This window comes from Engraulis encrasicolus, chromosome 17 (genome assembly GCF_034702125.1).
Source record: "Engraulis encrasicolus isolate BLACKSEA-1 chromosome 17, IST_EnEncr_1.0, whole genome shotgun sequence".
Taxonomy (NCBI): Eukaryota; Metazoa; Chordata; class Actinopteri; order Clupeiformes; family Engraulidae; genus Engraulis; species Engraulis encrasicolus.
This window is the reverse complement of record NC_085873.1, coordinates 14,102,767-14,120,599: the sequence shown is the minus strand read 5'-3', so window position 1 is coordinate 14,120,599 and position 17,833 is coordinate 14,102,767. Positions and strand designations below refer to the sequence as shown.

General features: G+C 44.0%; 1 protein-coding gene across 3 annotated transcripts in view; it reads left to right on the top strand.

The window, feature by feature from the left end:
• Positions 1–17,833, top strand: part of wu:fj29h11 (uncharacterized) — a 128,728-nt gene that overhangs the window by 70,558 nt on the left and 40,337 nt on the right. For all 3 annotated transcript variants that reach the window (XM_063221798.1, XM_063221796.1, XM_063221797.1), the window contains exons 36-38: positions 7,680–7,866; positions 9,027–9,169; positions 13,876–14,060. In XM_063221798.1, coding sequence (XP_063077868.1) covers positions 7,680–7,866; positions 9,027–9,169; positions 13,876–14,060 — 515 coding nt within the window. The remainder of the gene's footprint in view (positions 1–7,679; positions 7,867–9,026; positions 9,170–13,875; positions 14,061–17,833) is intronic.

Below are 17,833 nucleotides of genomic sequence, written 5' to 3'. Positions count from 1 at the left end.
ATGAGCTTTTAATTATTGTTCGAGCACTAGTTAGCAAACATGTAANTCAAAGAGAGGATGGATGTTATGGTGCCCTCAGTGTAATTTCTCAAAGAACTTCCATTTCAGTGGTCAACCAGCTTGTGAGGAGGTGACTGTCTCCCTCCTCACTGCTGTACTGGGAACTCTTTAACAAGTAGCGTTTGCTAAGTGCATTCTGCAGCAGGTTTGATGCACTGCATGCACAGGGTGAAGAGATGGAGAGTCTAATTAGTGAAGGAATTAACCTGAACATCTTCAGATGTGGAAAGTAATTTATGCTCTATTGCAAGTACCAAGACTACCTTTTGACATTTTTACGTCGTCCTCAGAGTCAGCATGGCAAACATGGGTAGGTGGTGCTGAAATAAACTTCACAAGAACAACTATCAGGTGCCTAGGCGGTGATATGAACCACCCAAGGATGCCAATGACGTAAGCTTGGGTGTAGGAATACCTGAAGTACCCTCCAAAATATTCTGGATATGAAATAAACAACTATGTATATGACACCCAGTTAGTAAAGACAGTGTAGCATAATTGACATGTAGAAGTTGGGAAACTTCACTTCACTTCACTTAACAATAAATACATTGATGCGTGATTCACTTGTAGAAGGGTGGTACATGAGTTTGCCTACATTAAATGGCATCTACACACCAAGAGCTTTCAGGAAATGTATAGTTTTAGGTACCTAGATGTTGGAATACTTGAGTTGCCCCCTAAAACATATTGGCTTTGAGTTGAGTTAGTCGGCATGCGAGGCCCGGTTACTGAAGACCTTGACGGATAATTGACATGTAGAAGGCTGGGACATGGCTTTGCATACATTAAAAGGCATCTACTAACCAAGAGCTTTCAGGAAATGTATAGTTTTAGGTACCTAGATGTTGAAATACTTGAGTTGGCCCCTAAAACATATTGGCTTTGAGTTGACTTAGTCGGCATGCGAAGCCCGGTTACTGAAGATCTTGATGCATAATTGACATGTACAGCCGTCTCCAAAAGAGTTGTCGCCTATCCATCTTTGTGGAATAACAGCTAATAACCTGACTTTCAATTAATCACTTGGCTTCAGAAGTCACTCATATGAAAGCTACAACTCTCCCGAATGAAAATGTATGTACAAAAATAAATTTCATGCACCAAAGAAAGATTGACCCTTTAATGAACACAGACAGGGCAGATTTTCACAAGACAAAAGTTTTGTCGCCTATCGAACATAAATGTGAAAATGAGCAGATAAGTCACTTCAAAACACTTAAAATACGCAAATCGGGTGTCATACTTAATCACTGAGTCACTCTCACCTCTTAAAAAAAAAAAAACAACTTTGGCCTTAGCTGTATGTTAGGGTCATTGTAATCATGGAAAGCAACACAATGAAAAACAATGAAGAGCAATGAGTAATGGTAACATATTTGCTATTCGTAGAGCAATACATGTTTAACTTCATGATTTAATCAATGATAAAAGCCCCCAAACACCTGCAGCATGCATGCAGCTCCTCATAAGAGCTGTTTCCCTGTTTCCTCTTTTGGAGACGGCTGTAGAAGGGTGGTACATGGCTTTGCATACATTAAAAGGCGTCTACGCACCTGGAGATTTCAGAAAATATATAGTTTTAGGTACCTAGATATTCGAATACTTGAGTTGACCCCTAATACATATTGGCTTGGAGTTCACTTTGTTTGCGTTTGAAGCCTGGTTACTGAAGATCTTGATGCATAATTGACATGTATAAGGGTTGTACATGGCTTTACCTACATCAAGCGGCAGCTACTAACCAAGAGCTTTCAGGAAAAGTATAGTTTTAGGTACCTAGAAGTTAGAATACTTGAATTGTAAGACATATTGGCTTTGAATTCACTTAGTCGACGTGTGAAGCACGGTTAGTAAGGACATTGACGCGTAATTAACATGAAGAAGGGAGGTACATGTCTTTGCATACATGAAATGGCATCTACAAACCAGGAGCTTTCGGAAAAAGTATAGTTTTAGGTACCTAAATGTTGGAATACTTGAGTTGCCCCCTAAGACATATTGGCTTTGAATTAACTTTGTCGGCATGTGAAGCCCGGTTAGTAAAGACATTGACGCGTAACTGACATGTAGAAGGGTGGTACATGGCTTTGCCTACATTAAATGGCATCTACACATCAAGGGCTTTACGAAAATGTATAGTTGTAGGTACCTAGATGTTGGAATACTTGAGTTGCCTCCTAAAACATATTGGCTTTGAGTTCACTTAGTCGGCATGCAAAGTCCGGTTGGTAAAGACATTGACACGTAATTAACATGTAGAAGGGTGGCACAAGGCTTTGCATACATTAAAAAGGTATCTACACACCAGGAGCTTTCGGAAAATGTATAGTTTTAGGTACCTAGATGTTGGAATACTTGAGTTTCCCCCTAAAACATTTTGGATTTGAGTTGAGTTAGTCAGCATGCGAAGCCCGGATACCAAATACCTTGACAGTTAATTGAGAAGGGTGGTACATGGCTTTGCCTACATGAAATGGTATCTACACACCAAGGGCTTTCAGAAAATGTATAGTTTTAGGTACTTTTATGTTGGAATACTTGAGTTGCCTCCTAAAACATATTGGCTTTGACTTCACTTAGTCGGCGTGTGAAGCACAGTCAGTAAAAACATTGACGGTTAATTGACATATAGAAGGGTGGTACATGGCTTTGCATACATTAAATGGCATCTACACACCAGGAGTATTTGGAAAATGTATAGTTTTAGGTACCCAGATGTTGGAATACTTGAGTTTCCCCCTAAGACATATTGGCTTTGAATTCACTTTGTCGGCGTGTGAAGCCCGGTTAGTAAAGACATTGAATTGTAATTAACATGTAGAAGGGTGGTACATGGTTTTGCCTACATTAAATGGCATCTACACATCAAGGGCTTTCAGAACATGTATACAGTAGTTGAAGAGTTCAGATGCAAAACCCCCTAACTCCATTTCTGAAGACCTGCACTTCTATATTTTTAGAGAACCCAATTGTTGGTTTGGTTTACATTCATGTACTTGATAATACATATAAATAATTATATGACATAAATAATAATTAAAAAAAAATGCAATGGTGATAGCTTTGTATTAAATAAAAATGAATTAAGATTATTTTCTGAAAAGGCACTTAGGGGGTTTTGCATCTGAACTCTTCAGTTGTAGGTACCTAGATGTTGGAATACTTGAGTTGCCCCTTAAAACATATTAGCTTTGAGTTCACTTAGTCGGCATGCAAAGCCCGGTTAGTAAAGACATTGACAAATAATTAAGATGTAGAACGGTGGTACATGGCCTTGCATACATTAAATGGCATCTACACATCAGGAGATTTCAGAAAATGTATAGTTATAGGTACCTACATGTTGGAATACTTGAGTTGCCCCCTAAGATATATTGGCTTTGAGTTCACTTAGTCGGCGGGCGAAGCCTGGTTAGTAAAGACATTGATGCGTAATTAACATGTAGAAGGGTGGTTAATGGCTTTCCATACATTAAATGGCATCTGATCTGATTTATATATGATCGGAGAGATCTTTTGCAGCAATGTTAGCACATGATTTACTAACATTTGGAACTCACACTCTTAATTAACTCTTGATGTACCACATTTACTTCATAGTGAATCAGTATTACTCCAACCATGAGTAATTCATGACTACTAATGGAGTAGACATTACTGCATACATGAATCATTTATTCACTATTAATCAATCATTACTTCAGACATTATTCCGTCATTACTCACGTAACCTTATTGTAAAGTGTTACCCAAAATTCTCCCTTTAACCCTGTGAAACCTGAACCATGAAAGCAATGAGAGAAAATTCTATTTTTTTGGAATTTGCTTCAATATTGGTCCCTTATAAGAAATGTAAAAAAAAAATTAAAAATTTTGTTAAGGTCGCTGAGATATTTAATGCATCATATATGATGCATCAGGCTTTTAATGAATGAAAATTCCAATTTCATGACCATTGAAAAATGACTTTTAATGCATTTACAACTTTTTTTTAATTTAAAAAAGTTGTCAGACAATTTAATTTGAGGATTATCTTTAAATATTTAGTGAGATCCTGCCATTTTTTTAAGCCTATCCTTGATTTAGCAGGACCATATTTTACATTTCCCACAGCCTGGTTGGGTAATTTTTTAAAATCTATGTAAAAACATAGCTGATCGAATGCTTAACAACCTATTTATGAGTGTAATATAGATCATATTTCATTTTTGATGTGTAATTTGAATATATGGGTCCATTACTACAATTGGACCATTTCTCCATTCACTTCAATGCATTTTTTACGAGATCATAATTTCAACATTTTGCATTACATTTTCAAAATTGCAAGTAAAACCTGTTTCTTAAGGCAATATCTTTGTCTTGAAGTAAAACAACTTGTGTGTTTTGTTAAACGATCGTCGTGGTGTGCTTTGTAAGTTTCCCTATGGAGCAAATGCATTGATGGCTGACTTCCTGCCACCGCCGGATGGTGCTTATATGTCTCATCAGTTTTAGCACGATCTCTCTGCAACACGGTGTAAAAATATAAACTCTTCCTTGCTTAATTGCACAAAGCAAGTGTTCAAATTAAAGGATGTAGAGTTATATTTCGGAAAATTGTACACAAACCTTATGCAATTTGACGAAATCTCAGCGTCGGTCAGGGAAACCGCTTCTACCCCATTTTCCTGTTTTTCGCCGAGCTGTGGTCAACTTGTTGTCGACCACTGCTCTCTTGTGGCGGTTTCCGTGTACTGCAGGACGTTTGGAAATGACACGCAGGATGTTTTTCAGATCGATTTTTTTTTGTGTCAGCGTGGAGAGGGCTTTGAATTTGATGAGACATATATGATGCATCCGGCGCGATAGGGTTAATTATTAGATGGTGTGGGCAAGCGATGCACATTATTTATTAATTCGTTAATTGTTAGTTGATTAACCTCATTGATTGACTTAAGATTAATTGATTCAACTTCAATGCAGTACCAAGAATACCAATAAAACATTTTATTACTTTACATTACATTTAGTTGATGCTGTTGTCCAAAGCAACTTACAGNTGAAGAGTTCAAATGCAAAACCCCCTAAGTGCCATTTCAGAAAATAATCTTAATTTATTTTTTATTTAATACAAAGCTATCAAAATTGCATATTTTAACATTTCATTTATGTAACATAACTATTTATATGTATTATCAAGTACAAGAATGTAAGTCAAACCAACAACGGGGTTCTCTAATAATATATAAGTGCAGGAATGGAGAAATGGAGTTTGGGGGTTTTGCATCTGAACTCTTCAGATACAGTATTTACATTGGTTACTGTCCCTGGAGCAGAAGGGGGGGATCTCTTCTGTAAAATCCTCCTTAATCTGGGCCTGATATATACACTCACCGTCCACTTTACGTGATAGCAACACCTTCTCAACTGTTTATTGAGGCAAATTTCTGATCAGCCAATCACATGGTGGCAACTCAATGTATTATGCATGTGGACATGGTCAAGATGATCTGATGCACTTCAAACCCAGCATAATAATGGGGAAGAAAGGTTACTTACATGACTTGCGTACCATTCAAATATTTTGAGATCATACTTTTACAAGCTATATAAAATGCATTTTGCGATACAATGCAATGAAATGCCCAATACAAAAATGTCAATTTACATTTGCTAATTTACAGCCACGGTTAACAAGATCCATAGCTTGGCAAAGGCCTAGGCCTCTCCAGTTAGCTGCCAACTGTGTATTCTCTGTGGTCAAACTGGGGAACGACCACATGATCACCTTAGATGGTCCCAACCATAATTTCCTTGTCCTCCCTGATAACCTTTTTATGTTCTTCTCCATTGAATGGACATAGCGTCTGTTGGCATCTCATCTTCACCCCCCTTTTGCTGCGCTCCTCCTGTCCATAAATATGAGCATAGGCCTGGATTGTCCTGGATGTTTGGGGTAGTAAGGCTCTCAGAAACTTTAATACCTGCACATGACTGATTACATGTTGCTGTCTTTTCAAATCAATCAGTTACGTGACAATATTACTACATGGTATTTGTAATGTAAGGCATTGCACTTTTGTAAATCAAGCTCATAAGTCATGACTCTTTCACCTTCCATCAACAGCATACAGACTAAAAACTAGCAATGAAGGTCTCAGTACGGTTCAGTTCCAAGGGGTCTGGGTACACTTTGAAGCGTTCACATATGCACAGAAAATGCTGAGTCACAGGTCTGAGTTCACTTAAAGGGTTGAAAGGGACCAGGTGTGAAAACCCTATAAGTCTATACTGTCTATGTCTATACCTAAAGTATGGCTATGTTTGCGTGGGAAAGTAAGAAATGTAATTTTAATTCTTTGTGTGACCAGTGCATGTAAAGAAAATATCAATAAAGCCGATTAAAGCAACTCACTTTTGGAAGAATGATAATTAGTGTTTGACTAAATACTTTTTTACCCCACTAGACATAATAATAATAGCAACACCAGAAACAACTATATCCCTGGGCATAGGTTACGAGAATCCCTATTAATAGTTACGGAATCCCTACTAGGTTACGGAATCCCTAAAAAGTTACGGGAATCCCTATTTCAGGTTACGGGAATCCTTATAAATCTCTAAGAAGTTACAAGGAATCCCTAATAGGGATTCTCCGTAACCTGTAGGTTACAAGGAATCCCTACTTCAGGTTACCGGGAATGTCTCTCCCATATCTCTCTCTCTCTCTCTCTCTCTCTCTCTCTCTCTCTCTCTCTCTCTCTCTCTCTCTCTCTCTCTCTCTCTCTCTCTCTCTCTCTCTCTCCCTCTCTGCCCCTCTACCTCTGATAGCTGCAGCCCATTGGCTTCTCATCTCTTCTATCTCTCTCTGTTCTTTCCTTTGATACCCCTCTTCTTTTCTTTATCCTTCTACTCATCTCTCTCTTTCCTGCCCTTTACTTTTCTTTGTACGCCTCTGTTCATCTCTCATCTTTTTGCTATCTTTTTTCTTTTCTTTCTCTTCCTCTTATCTCTCTCTTCTTTTCCCTCCAGCTTGGCCTCCCTCTTCCTCTCTCTATCCACTTCGGTTCATCCCTTTAATCTGTGCATCTTCTTTTCCTCTGTCTATTCTTCTCTTGTTTTCCTTATCCGCTTTTCTTACTACTCTTTTTTTCCCCAGGCAGCCTGCCTCAATTCTCTTCCTTTGCCCCTCTCTCTCTGTTCATTCATTATCCTTTCTTCCTTTCCCTCCTCCTTCCCTTCTTTCCTTATCTCTGCATTGTGCTTGTCCTTCCTGCCTGCTTTCTCTGCATACATTTGCATGGTAAGGAGAAGAGGCAGCAGGGGTATTGCGTGTGGAGGGTGCTGCTCGCTTTTGCACTTGGTCCTGATGTGTCCTGGGACATTCTGTCTCTTGCACACGCGCACGCACGCACGCACGCACACACACACGCACACACACACACACACACACACACACGCACACACACACACTTCCTCTCTCCCCTCCTCACACACACACACACACACACACACACACACACACACACACACACACACACACACACACACACACACACACACACACACACACACACACACACACACACAAACACACTGACCTCTCTCCCTTTGTGTGTCCACCCTCTCCCCAGGTGAAGTCTCAGGACGTGGTTGTCAGCTACCTGCTGTTCCTGAAGCAGCATGTGCGAGAACAAGACTACGGTGGCCTGGAGGTCTCAGTCCCCGTGCTGACCAATCGAGGCCTCCTCTGCCCCGCACAGAGCCGCGTTCACTTCCCCAAGGACTATGGCAACATGGACCTGCCCAGCAAACTGCCCGGTACCACTTGCATTACATTACATTGTGTTACGTCACATTACATGCGATTCCATTCCATTACTTTGCATTACTTTATATTACATTATACTACATTGTATTACATTGCACTACACTGCTCTATATTACATTATACTTTCTCACATTGCATTACATTACTTTACACTGAATTTTTCACCAAAGGACACGGACGGTACATTAGATTACGCTACACCAACCGGCCCAGCAAATGAACGTGTCCTTCCTGTTGCGTATCCCAGCGCCTGAGCCATCTCTCCCACACTCACTTCCTGTCTCCGTCTTAAAATGGCCGAAATAAATAGTTTAAAAGGAAGAGGTGAAGGAAGGAAAGCGGGATGACTGGTGAGGTTCGCTTTAGAGGGGAAGATACCGTACACTCTTGTCCATTATGCTGAATTTTATTTACATGAACAACGGGTGAGGTTCAAACACACAACCCTCTAACCTCCCTGACCGCTAGGCCCTGGTTGTCCCAACGAAATCAGCCCAACTAGAAAGTATGCTTAAGCATCGGGATTGCACGCACGCACGCACGCACACACACACACACACACACACACACACACACACACACACACACACACACACACACACACACCACGCCCCTGCCACCCACATTCCTGTATGATCATACTGCGTTAGCTGGCTACTTCAAAGCCCCCTGTACCACACCGCACCGGCCAAAAGACACACGTCAGCAGCTCACAGCGCTCTGCTCAGGCTTTTGTTGATGCTCACCAAGGCGTGAAGTGTGTGTGCGTGTGCGCGTGTATGATGAGTGTGTGTTAGTGTTTCAGGGGGATTGAGAGTTACGTAAGCTTTTGAAGTAAAAGGGTCACAGCACTGGAACCATCAGCACGCTTCACCTGCTCCCTGACTCTGAAGACTGACATTTGCGTGCATGTGTGCGTGCGTGCTTGTACTTTGTGCATGTTCAGGTGAGCTTGTATATCATGTCCATTATACTTTCACCTACTTATCGTCATTTCTTTCTTTTTTTCTTTTCCTCCCTCTCTCTCTCTCTCTCTCTCTCTCTCTCTCTCTCTCTCTCTCTCTCTCTCTCTCTCTCTCTCTCTCTCTCTCTCTCTCTCTCTCTCTCTCTCTCTCTCTCTCTCTCTCTCTCTCTCTATGTCTCTCCCTAGGTGTGGAGTGGGTGTTGGTTGACCCGTGTTACCTGCGTGCGGATCGTGACCTGGTGGGCTGGCGTGAGCTGCTGCAGGCGCTGGGTGTCAGAGACCTGCTGATCTTTAAGAAGGAGAGACGCACCCTCAACGCAGAGCAACTGGTAAGACGGCAGAGTGGCTCTACCCAACTCCCCTTCTAATGAGCACCATGGCTACTAGTGCATTGCCTGTACACACACACTCAACTCCCCTTATTTGGTTCGATGCAACTCGTCTTTTTAAATCAATTCTATTCAGTTTATCACACTTGCCAACATTGTAAAATAAAATTAATTATGAATACAAACTGATAACAAATACTGATACAAATGATAGTTTATAGGTAGAAGAGATGCTACTAATTCTTTTAAAGCTAACATAAATAAGGATGATGACTTGAAGCTTGGAAGGACTATCACTACTACTAACTAGAGCGTCCAGTCTGGCGAGCTGTGTTGACGTACCTGAGCAGTGGATCCCCGTGTAAGTAGTCAGCTTTGCCAAATAAAAGAGAGAAGCATTACCTCACCTAACCAATATACAGTACCTACCTCACCTATACGTGCATTCCTGTACATTTCTCACCGAGTCTGTAGGCACACTCTCTGTGCCCAATATTACATTACTCTTAGCTGACGCTTTTATCCAAAGCGACTTACAGTTATTGTTTTTCAGGGTATTGGTTACAGTCCCTGGAGCAATGTAGGGTAAGGTGTCTTGCTCAAGTGCACCTCAGCCATGGATTGGAGGTGTGGAGAGAGGTTAGGTGGGATTTGAACCTACAACCTTCAGATTGAAAGACCAACTCGCTAATCCATTTCAAGGGGAAACACATTGATGCGGCTGTGTTCTCTGTATACGTGCTGTAGAAATAAAACTTAGTTGATTGATGCATTGCCAGCCTTGTCCAGACAACCTCAGTAACCCGCCACCCCAAAGGTGAAGCCTCTGCACCCAGCAGCTTGTGAGCTCCACGGCGCCAGCTGTGTCAGCCAGCCGTGCCTGAAAAACGCCCCAAGGCCCAAGCTACCCTGCAGTACGTCAGTGACTGCACACACGCGCTCGCACACACACACACACACACACACACCCCTTTGTTGTATCCCCAACATCCAGCTACTGATGAGCTATGCCTGCCAGACTTGACCAGAAAAGTCCGATATCGACCCCAGTAAACCCACGGCCCCACCCCCCCCAAAACCAAAAGCTGAACCCTTTGCACCTAGCAGCTGGTGAGAGCCACCCCCGTGCCAGCTGTGACGACCGGGCGTGCCCGAAAAAACGTCCCAGAGGCCCAAGCAAACCCCCTCACACTATAGCCCCTGAGACTGGAGTAACCCCCGTGAACCCATCAGTATAACAGCCCTATCTATCCCCATAGAGACATTCCACCACCAGCGCTGTGGAGAGAGAACAGAGAGGAGAGAACGGGTGCCCCTGTAAAGACAATCCCCTTGATCCCGTTGTGTATGTAAGGGATAGAGAGAGGAGGGAGAGGGAGAGATTGGGGTGGGGGAGAGAGAGGAGAAGATGGGGAGAATAGAAGGCAGAGAGAGATGGGGGGGGGGTGAGAGATGGGGTGAATGAAAGAGGGATGGAGAGAGAGAGAGAGAGAATAGAGGACACAGAGAAATGGGCGGGGATTTGGAGCGGAGGTAGAGATGGGAAGAGCGAGGTGTATATTTGAAGGGAGAGATTGCAGAGACAAATGACAAGAAATTGACTGATGTCAATTTGAGGTGATGGAAAGAAAGACAGAAAGTAAAGAGAGCCAGAGGGAAAGAGGAGGACGTGGTGGCAGAGAAAAGAGAGAGATAGAATGAGAGAGGGAGAGAGACCAAGGAAAAGCTACAACGAGGATGATTATGTGGAGCAGAACTATTGTCTGGGTAAACAGACAGTGATGAAGGACTTAAGACACACACACACACACACACACACACACACACACACACACACACACACACACACACACACACACACACACACACACACACACATTTGGGCACTGCCCAGGCGACTTGTCCAGTTGCCAGCGTCCAGCCAAGAGTCGCAATTCCTGCTTAATTATTCACATACACACACACACCGCACATTCACACATAATGAACGGAACACTGTGTTTTCTGAGACTGTATTACCAGAGATTCTTTAAGTATAGAGATATGCCAATGTAATAGGTTGCTATGGTCACCTAACATGACCAGGTTCTGGTCTGCCTAAATGGGCGTGTCATAATACTCCTAGAATGAATAGAACAGTCCTTAGGTCTGCCTAGGTCTGCCTAAAGGGGGATTTCCCCCTGCTCCCCCTTGCAATAATAGAACCCGGAAACAATGGGCCAATGGAACCTCTCTCTCTCTACTCTCTCTGGTATTACTGTTTCAGTCGCCTTGTGTGACTAATGAAGCAAGTGTGTGCCTGTGTGCCTGCCTGCATTTGGTGTTCATTTATTAGCCATTACATAATCTTAAGTGGTTCGCTGCTGCTCCAAAAGCTCTGGGCTCTCTCGGCCGGCACATTCTCAGAAAAGAATAAAGTGAAGACCAAAGGCAGCCGGCATTATCTGTGCTGCACCGGTGCTCATCGCTCTAATCCAGCCGGCAGAGACAAAGTGGGGGCAGCAAGCCCCCTGTAATCTCTGGCTATCCACTGCAAACCTGGACCAACTACCACACACACGCTCGCACTCGCACACACTCGCACTCGCTCTGACACACACTCGCACTCACATATAGTTGCACACACACATATAGTTGCGCACACACACACACACACCACTCGTCCCCTGTTGTGCCCAACTTCCACCTATAGCTGTGCGGCAAACGGCTATAATCTTAGGGGTTAGGGGAGCACGGATACAGTGTTAAGGGTGGGTGGGTGTGGGTGGAGGGGCACTGTGGTATGAGTTGGTGTGTCGAGCCACTTGGATCAAATGTGGATCAATACACAGACCACATCATGTGACATGACATGCCAAACCAGTTACCACCACCTAGTGCCATCTACTTCTACCCCTTTATATACCCCTTTCCAATACACACACACACACACACACACACACACACACACACACACACACACACACACACACACACACACACACACACACACACACACACACACACACACACACACACACACACACCAGTCCTCAGATCTCTCTAACATGTGTGTATGTACACACACACACACACACACACACACACACACACACACACACACACACACACACACACACACACACACACACACACACACAAAGATACGCACACCATGTGTAACATACCAAATGGGTTACCACCCACTTATCCATCTTTCCACTGTCCCTCACGCCTAATTCCTGTGAGGGATACTGTACATATGGACTATTGGAAACTCCTGGTCACTATTTCCGTGGAAATCCACTTCACTGGACGGTGGGAGGCGTTTCTGACTCACAACACAAACAGACATGAAGCACTGACACTAAATATATCTTCATAGAAAGAATAACAAGAACATATTAACAACACACATTTAAATCGCTCACTAGAAAAGCCACATGCAATGAACGGCGGGTGGGTTTCTTTCAGCAGATACGACTGACAAACTTAGCCTAAATTCCTCTTCAGAGAAAGAATAATAAAATAATATGTACCACAGATTAACAGATATTTTAATGTAACACTCAAAAATCCTTCGTGAAATGGTGGCGTTGTTTGTGCCATGCTGCTTGGTGGGTTGGTCCTCTTCGAGTGGAGTTCAGTGAGACATCATGTGGCGGTGACTTAGGGATCAGGTATTTTAATCGTTGACTAGAACATTCACATGAGATGAAGGGTTTGTATTTTTATGTGGTGTGGGATGGGTTGGCTTGTCCCAGAAGCGCAGTGCTCCAGGGTCACCAACCATTCACAACCAGCGAGGGGGACACCACATGAAACAAGCTTTTAAAATATTTTTGTCCTAAAGCGGGCACCTCTAAGGTATTGGTACCCGGGGGTATCACATTATTGGCTTAATACCAGCAGGCCTTGATCCTGTGTTGAAGTGAGCTGGTGTTATTGAGATGTCGTGACGAGTGATCAGAGTATTGGCTTTGCTGTCTCTAGAGGCGGTCTAAACTCGTGTGTTGACAAACTCGTCACTGCACCTGCTGTTTGCTCCTCTGCCATCAGCTCCAGGGGTGTTTTTGTTGGCAGCAGTGAAACACGCGTGTCGTCCCTGGAGACTCGTTCCAGACATGGAGATCACCCTGCCCATACACCTCAGAGGCTCCAGCACACTCTAGCAAATCTGACTTAACTATAACAAGTTTAAAGAGACAAAGCCACTGACCGAATTATGTGAGCTAACTAAGTGAATGAATAACTACAGATGACTAAACAAAAAGAGCACACACTTAGGTACTGTACACACATACTTGGCAGGAATAAAATAAGAAACTGAGGACCACCAGTCCCTAAACCCACATTATATCATTAACATAACATAATATGACTTAATGTCATCAACTAGAAATGCACTCAGAGAGTGCAGACCTCCGCCAAGAAGGCTATGTCACCCCCCCCCCAAGTATTTCTGCCTTGTTTTTGTGGAGTTAGAAACTGCTATGTCAGCATTCGCCCTATCCCGCAATGGTGACGAATCCTTTAAAAAAAATCCACTCGGATCATTTGTCACTTGTTCCTTGTGGTATTTCCAACAACTCCACATAATTTCATCAAAATCCGTGCATAACTTCTTGAGTTATGCTGACAAACGGACCAACAGACAAACCAACGCGACCGAGAACGTGACCTCCTTGGCGGTGGTAATGACATTCTATCTCTCCTTCTCGTCCCAGGCGTGTAGTCCGTGGGCGGATGAGTCCAAGTTGTGGCCGCGTCCCGTGGGTGGAGTCTACATCCTGGAAGACCACCAGTGTGAGGAGTTCCAGGCCCTGGCCACAGCCGAGGGGCTCTCAGACAAGGCCAAGCTGGAGCAGAGGCGCAACCTTCTGGGCCTCCTCAACAACAACTGGGATACCGGGTAAGGACACTGGACCAGAGTGGGTCTGTTAGTTAGAACTATGAAAAACTTTGACTGGACTACTACTGATGGTGGTACTAACAGGCCAAGCCCATGGAGCAGAGATGGAACCAAGTCACTAATTTGCAGGTGAAGTAAGCCTCAAGTCCTTCCAATCAAGTCTGAGTCGATTCACAAGTTAAGATACATTTGATCAAGTCAAGTCCAAGTTGTACTAAATCCAAGTCCAAGTCTCATTTTTTTACCAAGCCTCCATGTATTCTACGCACATTCTTAATAATTACTTATGGTCAAAAAATCATTACCTCTCCACACTGCTATGCATGTCCCCCTTTGCCAGTCACTTTTTAACAACAAAGAAAATAGTAGGCCTTCTGGTACTGGTTAAGGGCAAATCATTTCATTTTCATTGTTTTCACGTAATATTTTCACATACAATGCAGAAGATGGAATGTATTTAGACTTGACAGTTTTAGCTTGCCCTGACTTGGAATGGCATGTAAAGTCCAAGTCAAATCTCAAGTCAAGTACAAGTCTACGAGTCAAGTCACAATTAATTCCTTATATTTTAAAGTCAACTCTCAAGTCAAGTGTGACTCAAGTCTGACTCAAGTCCAAGTCACAAGTCCACATCTTTGGCTACTACAGCTGCTGCTGTCGCCATACATGCAGATGACTGAGGAGGCACTGCCGATACTGTGCTGCAACTACTACTACAAGGTGCTTTTTCTGCTGTTGTTGCTGCCATACATTATTGATGATCATGGGGCTACACTTGGCGCCTTTATGGGCTACACTTGACTGAGCAAGTGTGTGTGTGTCTGTGCGTGTCAATGAGAGAGGGCATGTGTACATTCTGGAAAGCATTGCATGTTCACAATTAGCAAATCCTGCAAGCTGGTTACGGTATTTATTTGCCAACAGTGAAGATATGGAGATATGCACATGCATATGGCATTATCATTATCCCCAGCCAACCTGGCAAACCTACAGTCATACGGGTGGATGCCTTAATCCATCCTTTATTCCAGGTCGACCCATACTTAACCCCTATGTACACACACACACACACACACACACACACACACACACACACACACACACACACACACACACACACACACACACACACACACACACACACACACACACACACACACACACACACACACACACACACACACACACACACGTGTGCTCACAGTCGCTCATGCACGCACACACACACACACAAAGTTTGTCCCCATCCGACCCAAACTCTCCACTACTATTTCCACAATCCGCACAAAGCCATTCACACATGTCCGATCTACCTTTAACCCTTTAACCTCTCATGCCGTGTTGTCCTTACCTTACCCCCCTAAAATATTGTCCATAATCCACAGCTGTGTGTGCATGTGGATTTTCCCTTTTCCTTTCTGCTCCTGACCATGACCTGTTTTTCTTGCACATTATTTTTTTTTTATTCCACTGTATTCACTTTTTTTTTCTTCCGTTGGTCTCTGTATGACTTCTCCTTCTCTCCACACTCTTGGTATCCTCGTCTCTCTTTCTCTCTCTCCAACCCCCCCCCCCCCCCCCCCCCCCCCCCCCCCCCCCCACACACACACACACACACACACACACACACACACACACACACACACACCACACACACCACACACACCACACACACCACACACACACACATACACACACACACACACCTCTCTCTACCGGTACACTCCTCCTTGCATTTATCCATCCAGCATGTGTTTCTCCATCCATTCATATCTCTTCTTCCATGCATCCCTTTCTCTGCCCCTCCATCCATCCCTGTCTCTTTCCCCCTTTCACCTCCTGATGGCATCCATATCTCTACCTCTGTGTTTGTGTGTTTGTGTGTGCGTGTGTGCGTGTGTGTGTGTGTGTGTGTGTGTGTGTGTGTGTGTGTGTGTGTGTGTGTGTGTGTGTGTGTGTGTGTGTGTGTGCGCGCGCGTGTGCGTGAATGTATTGGAAAGGGGTATATAAAGGGGTAGAAGTAGATGGCACTAGGTGGTGGTAACTGGTTTGCATGTCATGTCACATGATGTGGTCTGTGTATTGATCCACATTTGATCCAAGCGGCTCGACACACCAACTCATACCACAGTGCCCCTCCACCCACACCCACCCACCCTTAACACTGTATCCGTGCTCCCCTAACCCCTAAGATTATAGCCGTTTGCCGCACAGCTATAGGTGGAAGTTGGGCACAACAGGGGACGAGTGGTGTGTGTGTGTGTGTGTGTGTGTGTGTGTGTGTGTGTGTGTGTGTGTTCTGCGACCTCTGTGTCATGTTTTTAAAAGCGTTGTGGAGATACACAAACCACCTCCCCTTCCTGCTGTCGCTGTATGTGTGTGTGCACGTGCGTGCGTGTGTGCGACATGGGGGGGATGGGAAGTTGCCTGAACAGCTGACTGTGAGCATCACTAAGGCTGATCACAGCAGGAGCATTAGTTTTATTTCGCTAAGCCCCTTAGCCATTTAAAAAAAGCACATTCCCTCTCTAGACATTGTTATGAGCTGATTTTGGTGCGGAGAGCAAGAGAGACATGCCTGATGGAGACCCTGCATGGGTTGAAACATGGGTTTTATGTCTTAATTAAAGCTTTCAGACAGTGTTGTAGTGTGTGGACTTCTACTGTCTGCTGATAGATACAGCTTTGTCCTGTACCTTTCCTCAGTGAGGTGGGATGTCAAGTCAAGTCGGAGTTATTGTCGATTTCTTTACATTGTACTGGTCATACAAACGTTTCTTACTTTCCCATGCAGACATAGACATACTTTAAATATAGACATTGACACACGTTAGGTATAAACATAGACATATTCAACAGACATTCAGACATGCATACATAAAGTGCAAGACTGAAATATAGAGAAGATATATCAAAAATAAAGGTATTTGTGCCCCCTACAAAGAACAGACACACAGACACAGACACACACACACACACACACACACACACACGCACACACACACACACACACACACACAGACACAGACACACACACACACACATTCTCCTACTATACCACGCACACACACACATACACACACCTCACACCTGCCCAGTGCCTCCTCCACAGATGACCCACCCCACCCTGCTAGCCGAGGCGCGGTGTCAGCACTGCTGTCACCAGACATGTCCTCCCCTCCTGTCGCCAGACGTGTACTCCCCTGTCTCTCCTCGTTCTCCCCTTTTGTCCTCCTGTTTCTCCTCTTCTCTCCTCTTCTCTCCTTGCTCCCTTCTTCTCTCTCCATCAGCCCATGCCCCCTTTATCTCGGTAGCTCATCTTCCTCCCTCCCTCTCACTCTCTCTTTCTCTCTCTCTCTCTCTCTCTCTTTCTCTCTCTCTCTCTCTTCTCTCTCTCTCTCTCTCTCTCTCTCTCTCTCTCTCTCTCTCTCTCTCTCTCTTTCTCTCTCTCTCTCTCTCTCTCTCTCTCTCTCTCTCTCTCTCAGTTATCCTGCCCCCTCTCTGTCTCTGAGTAGCGCTTACTTTGTTTTTGTCTCCTTTCCCCTTTTTTGTCCTTCCCTCCACTGCCATAGTTCTGTATTCTCTCTCTCTCTCGTTCAAATGCTGTCACTCACTCACTCACGCACTCACGCACTCACTCACACTCACTCACTCACTCACTCACTCTCACTCACTCTCACTCACTCACTCACTCACTCACTCACTCACTCACTCACTCACTCACTCACTCACTCACTCACTCACTCACTCACTCACTCACTCACTCACTCACT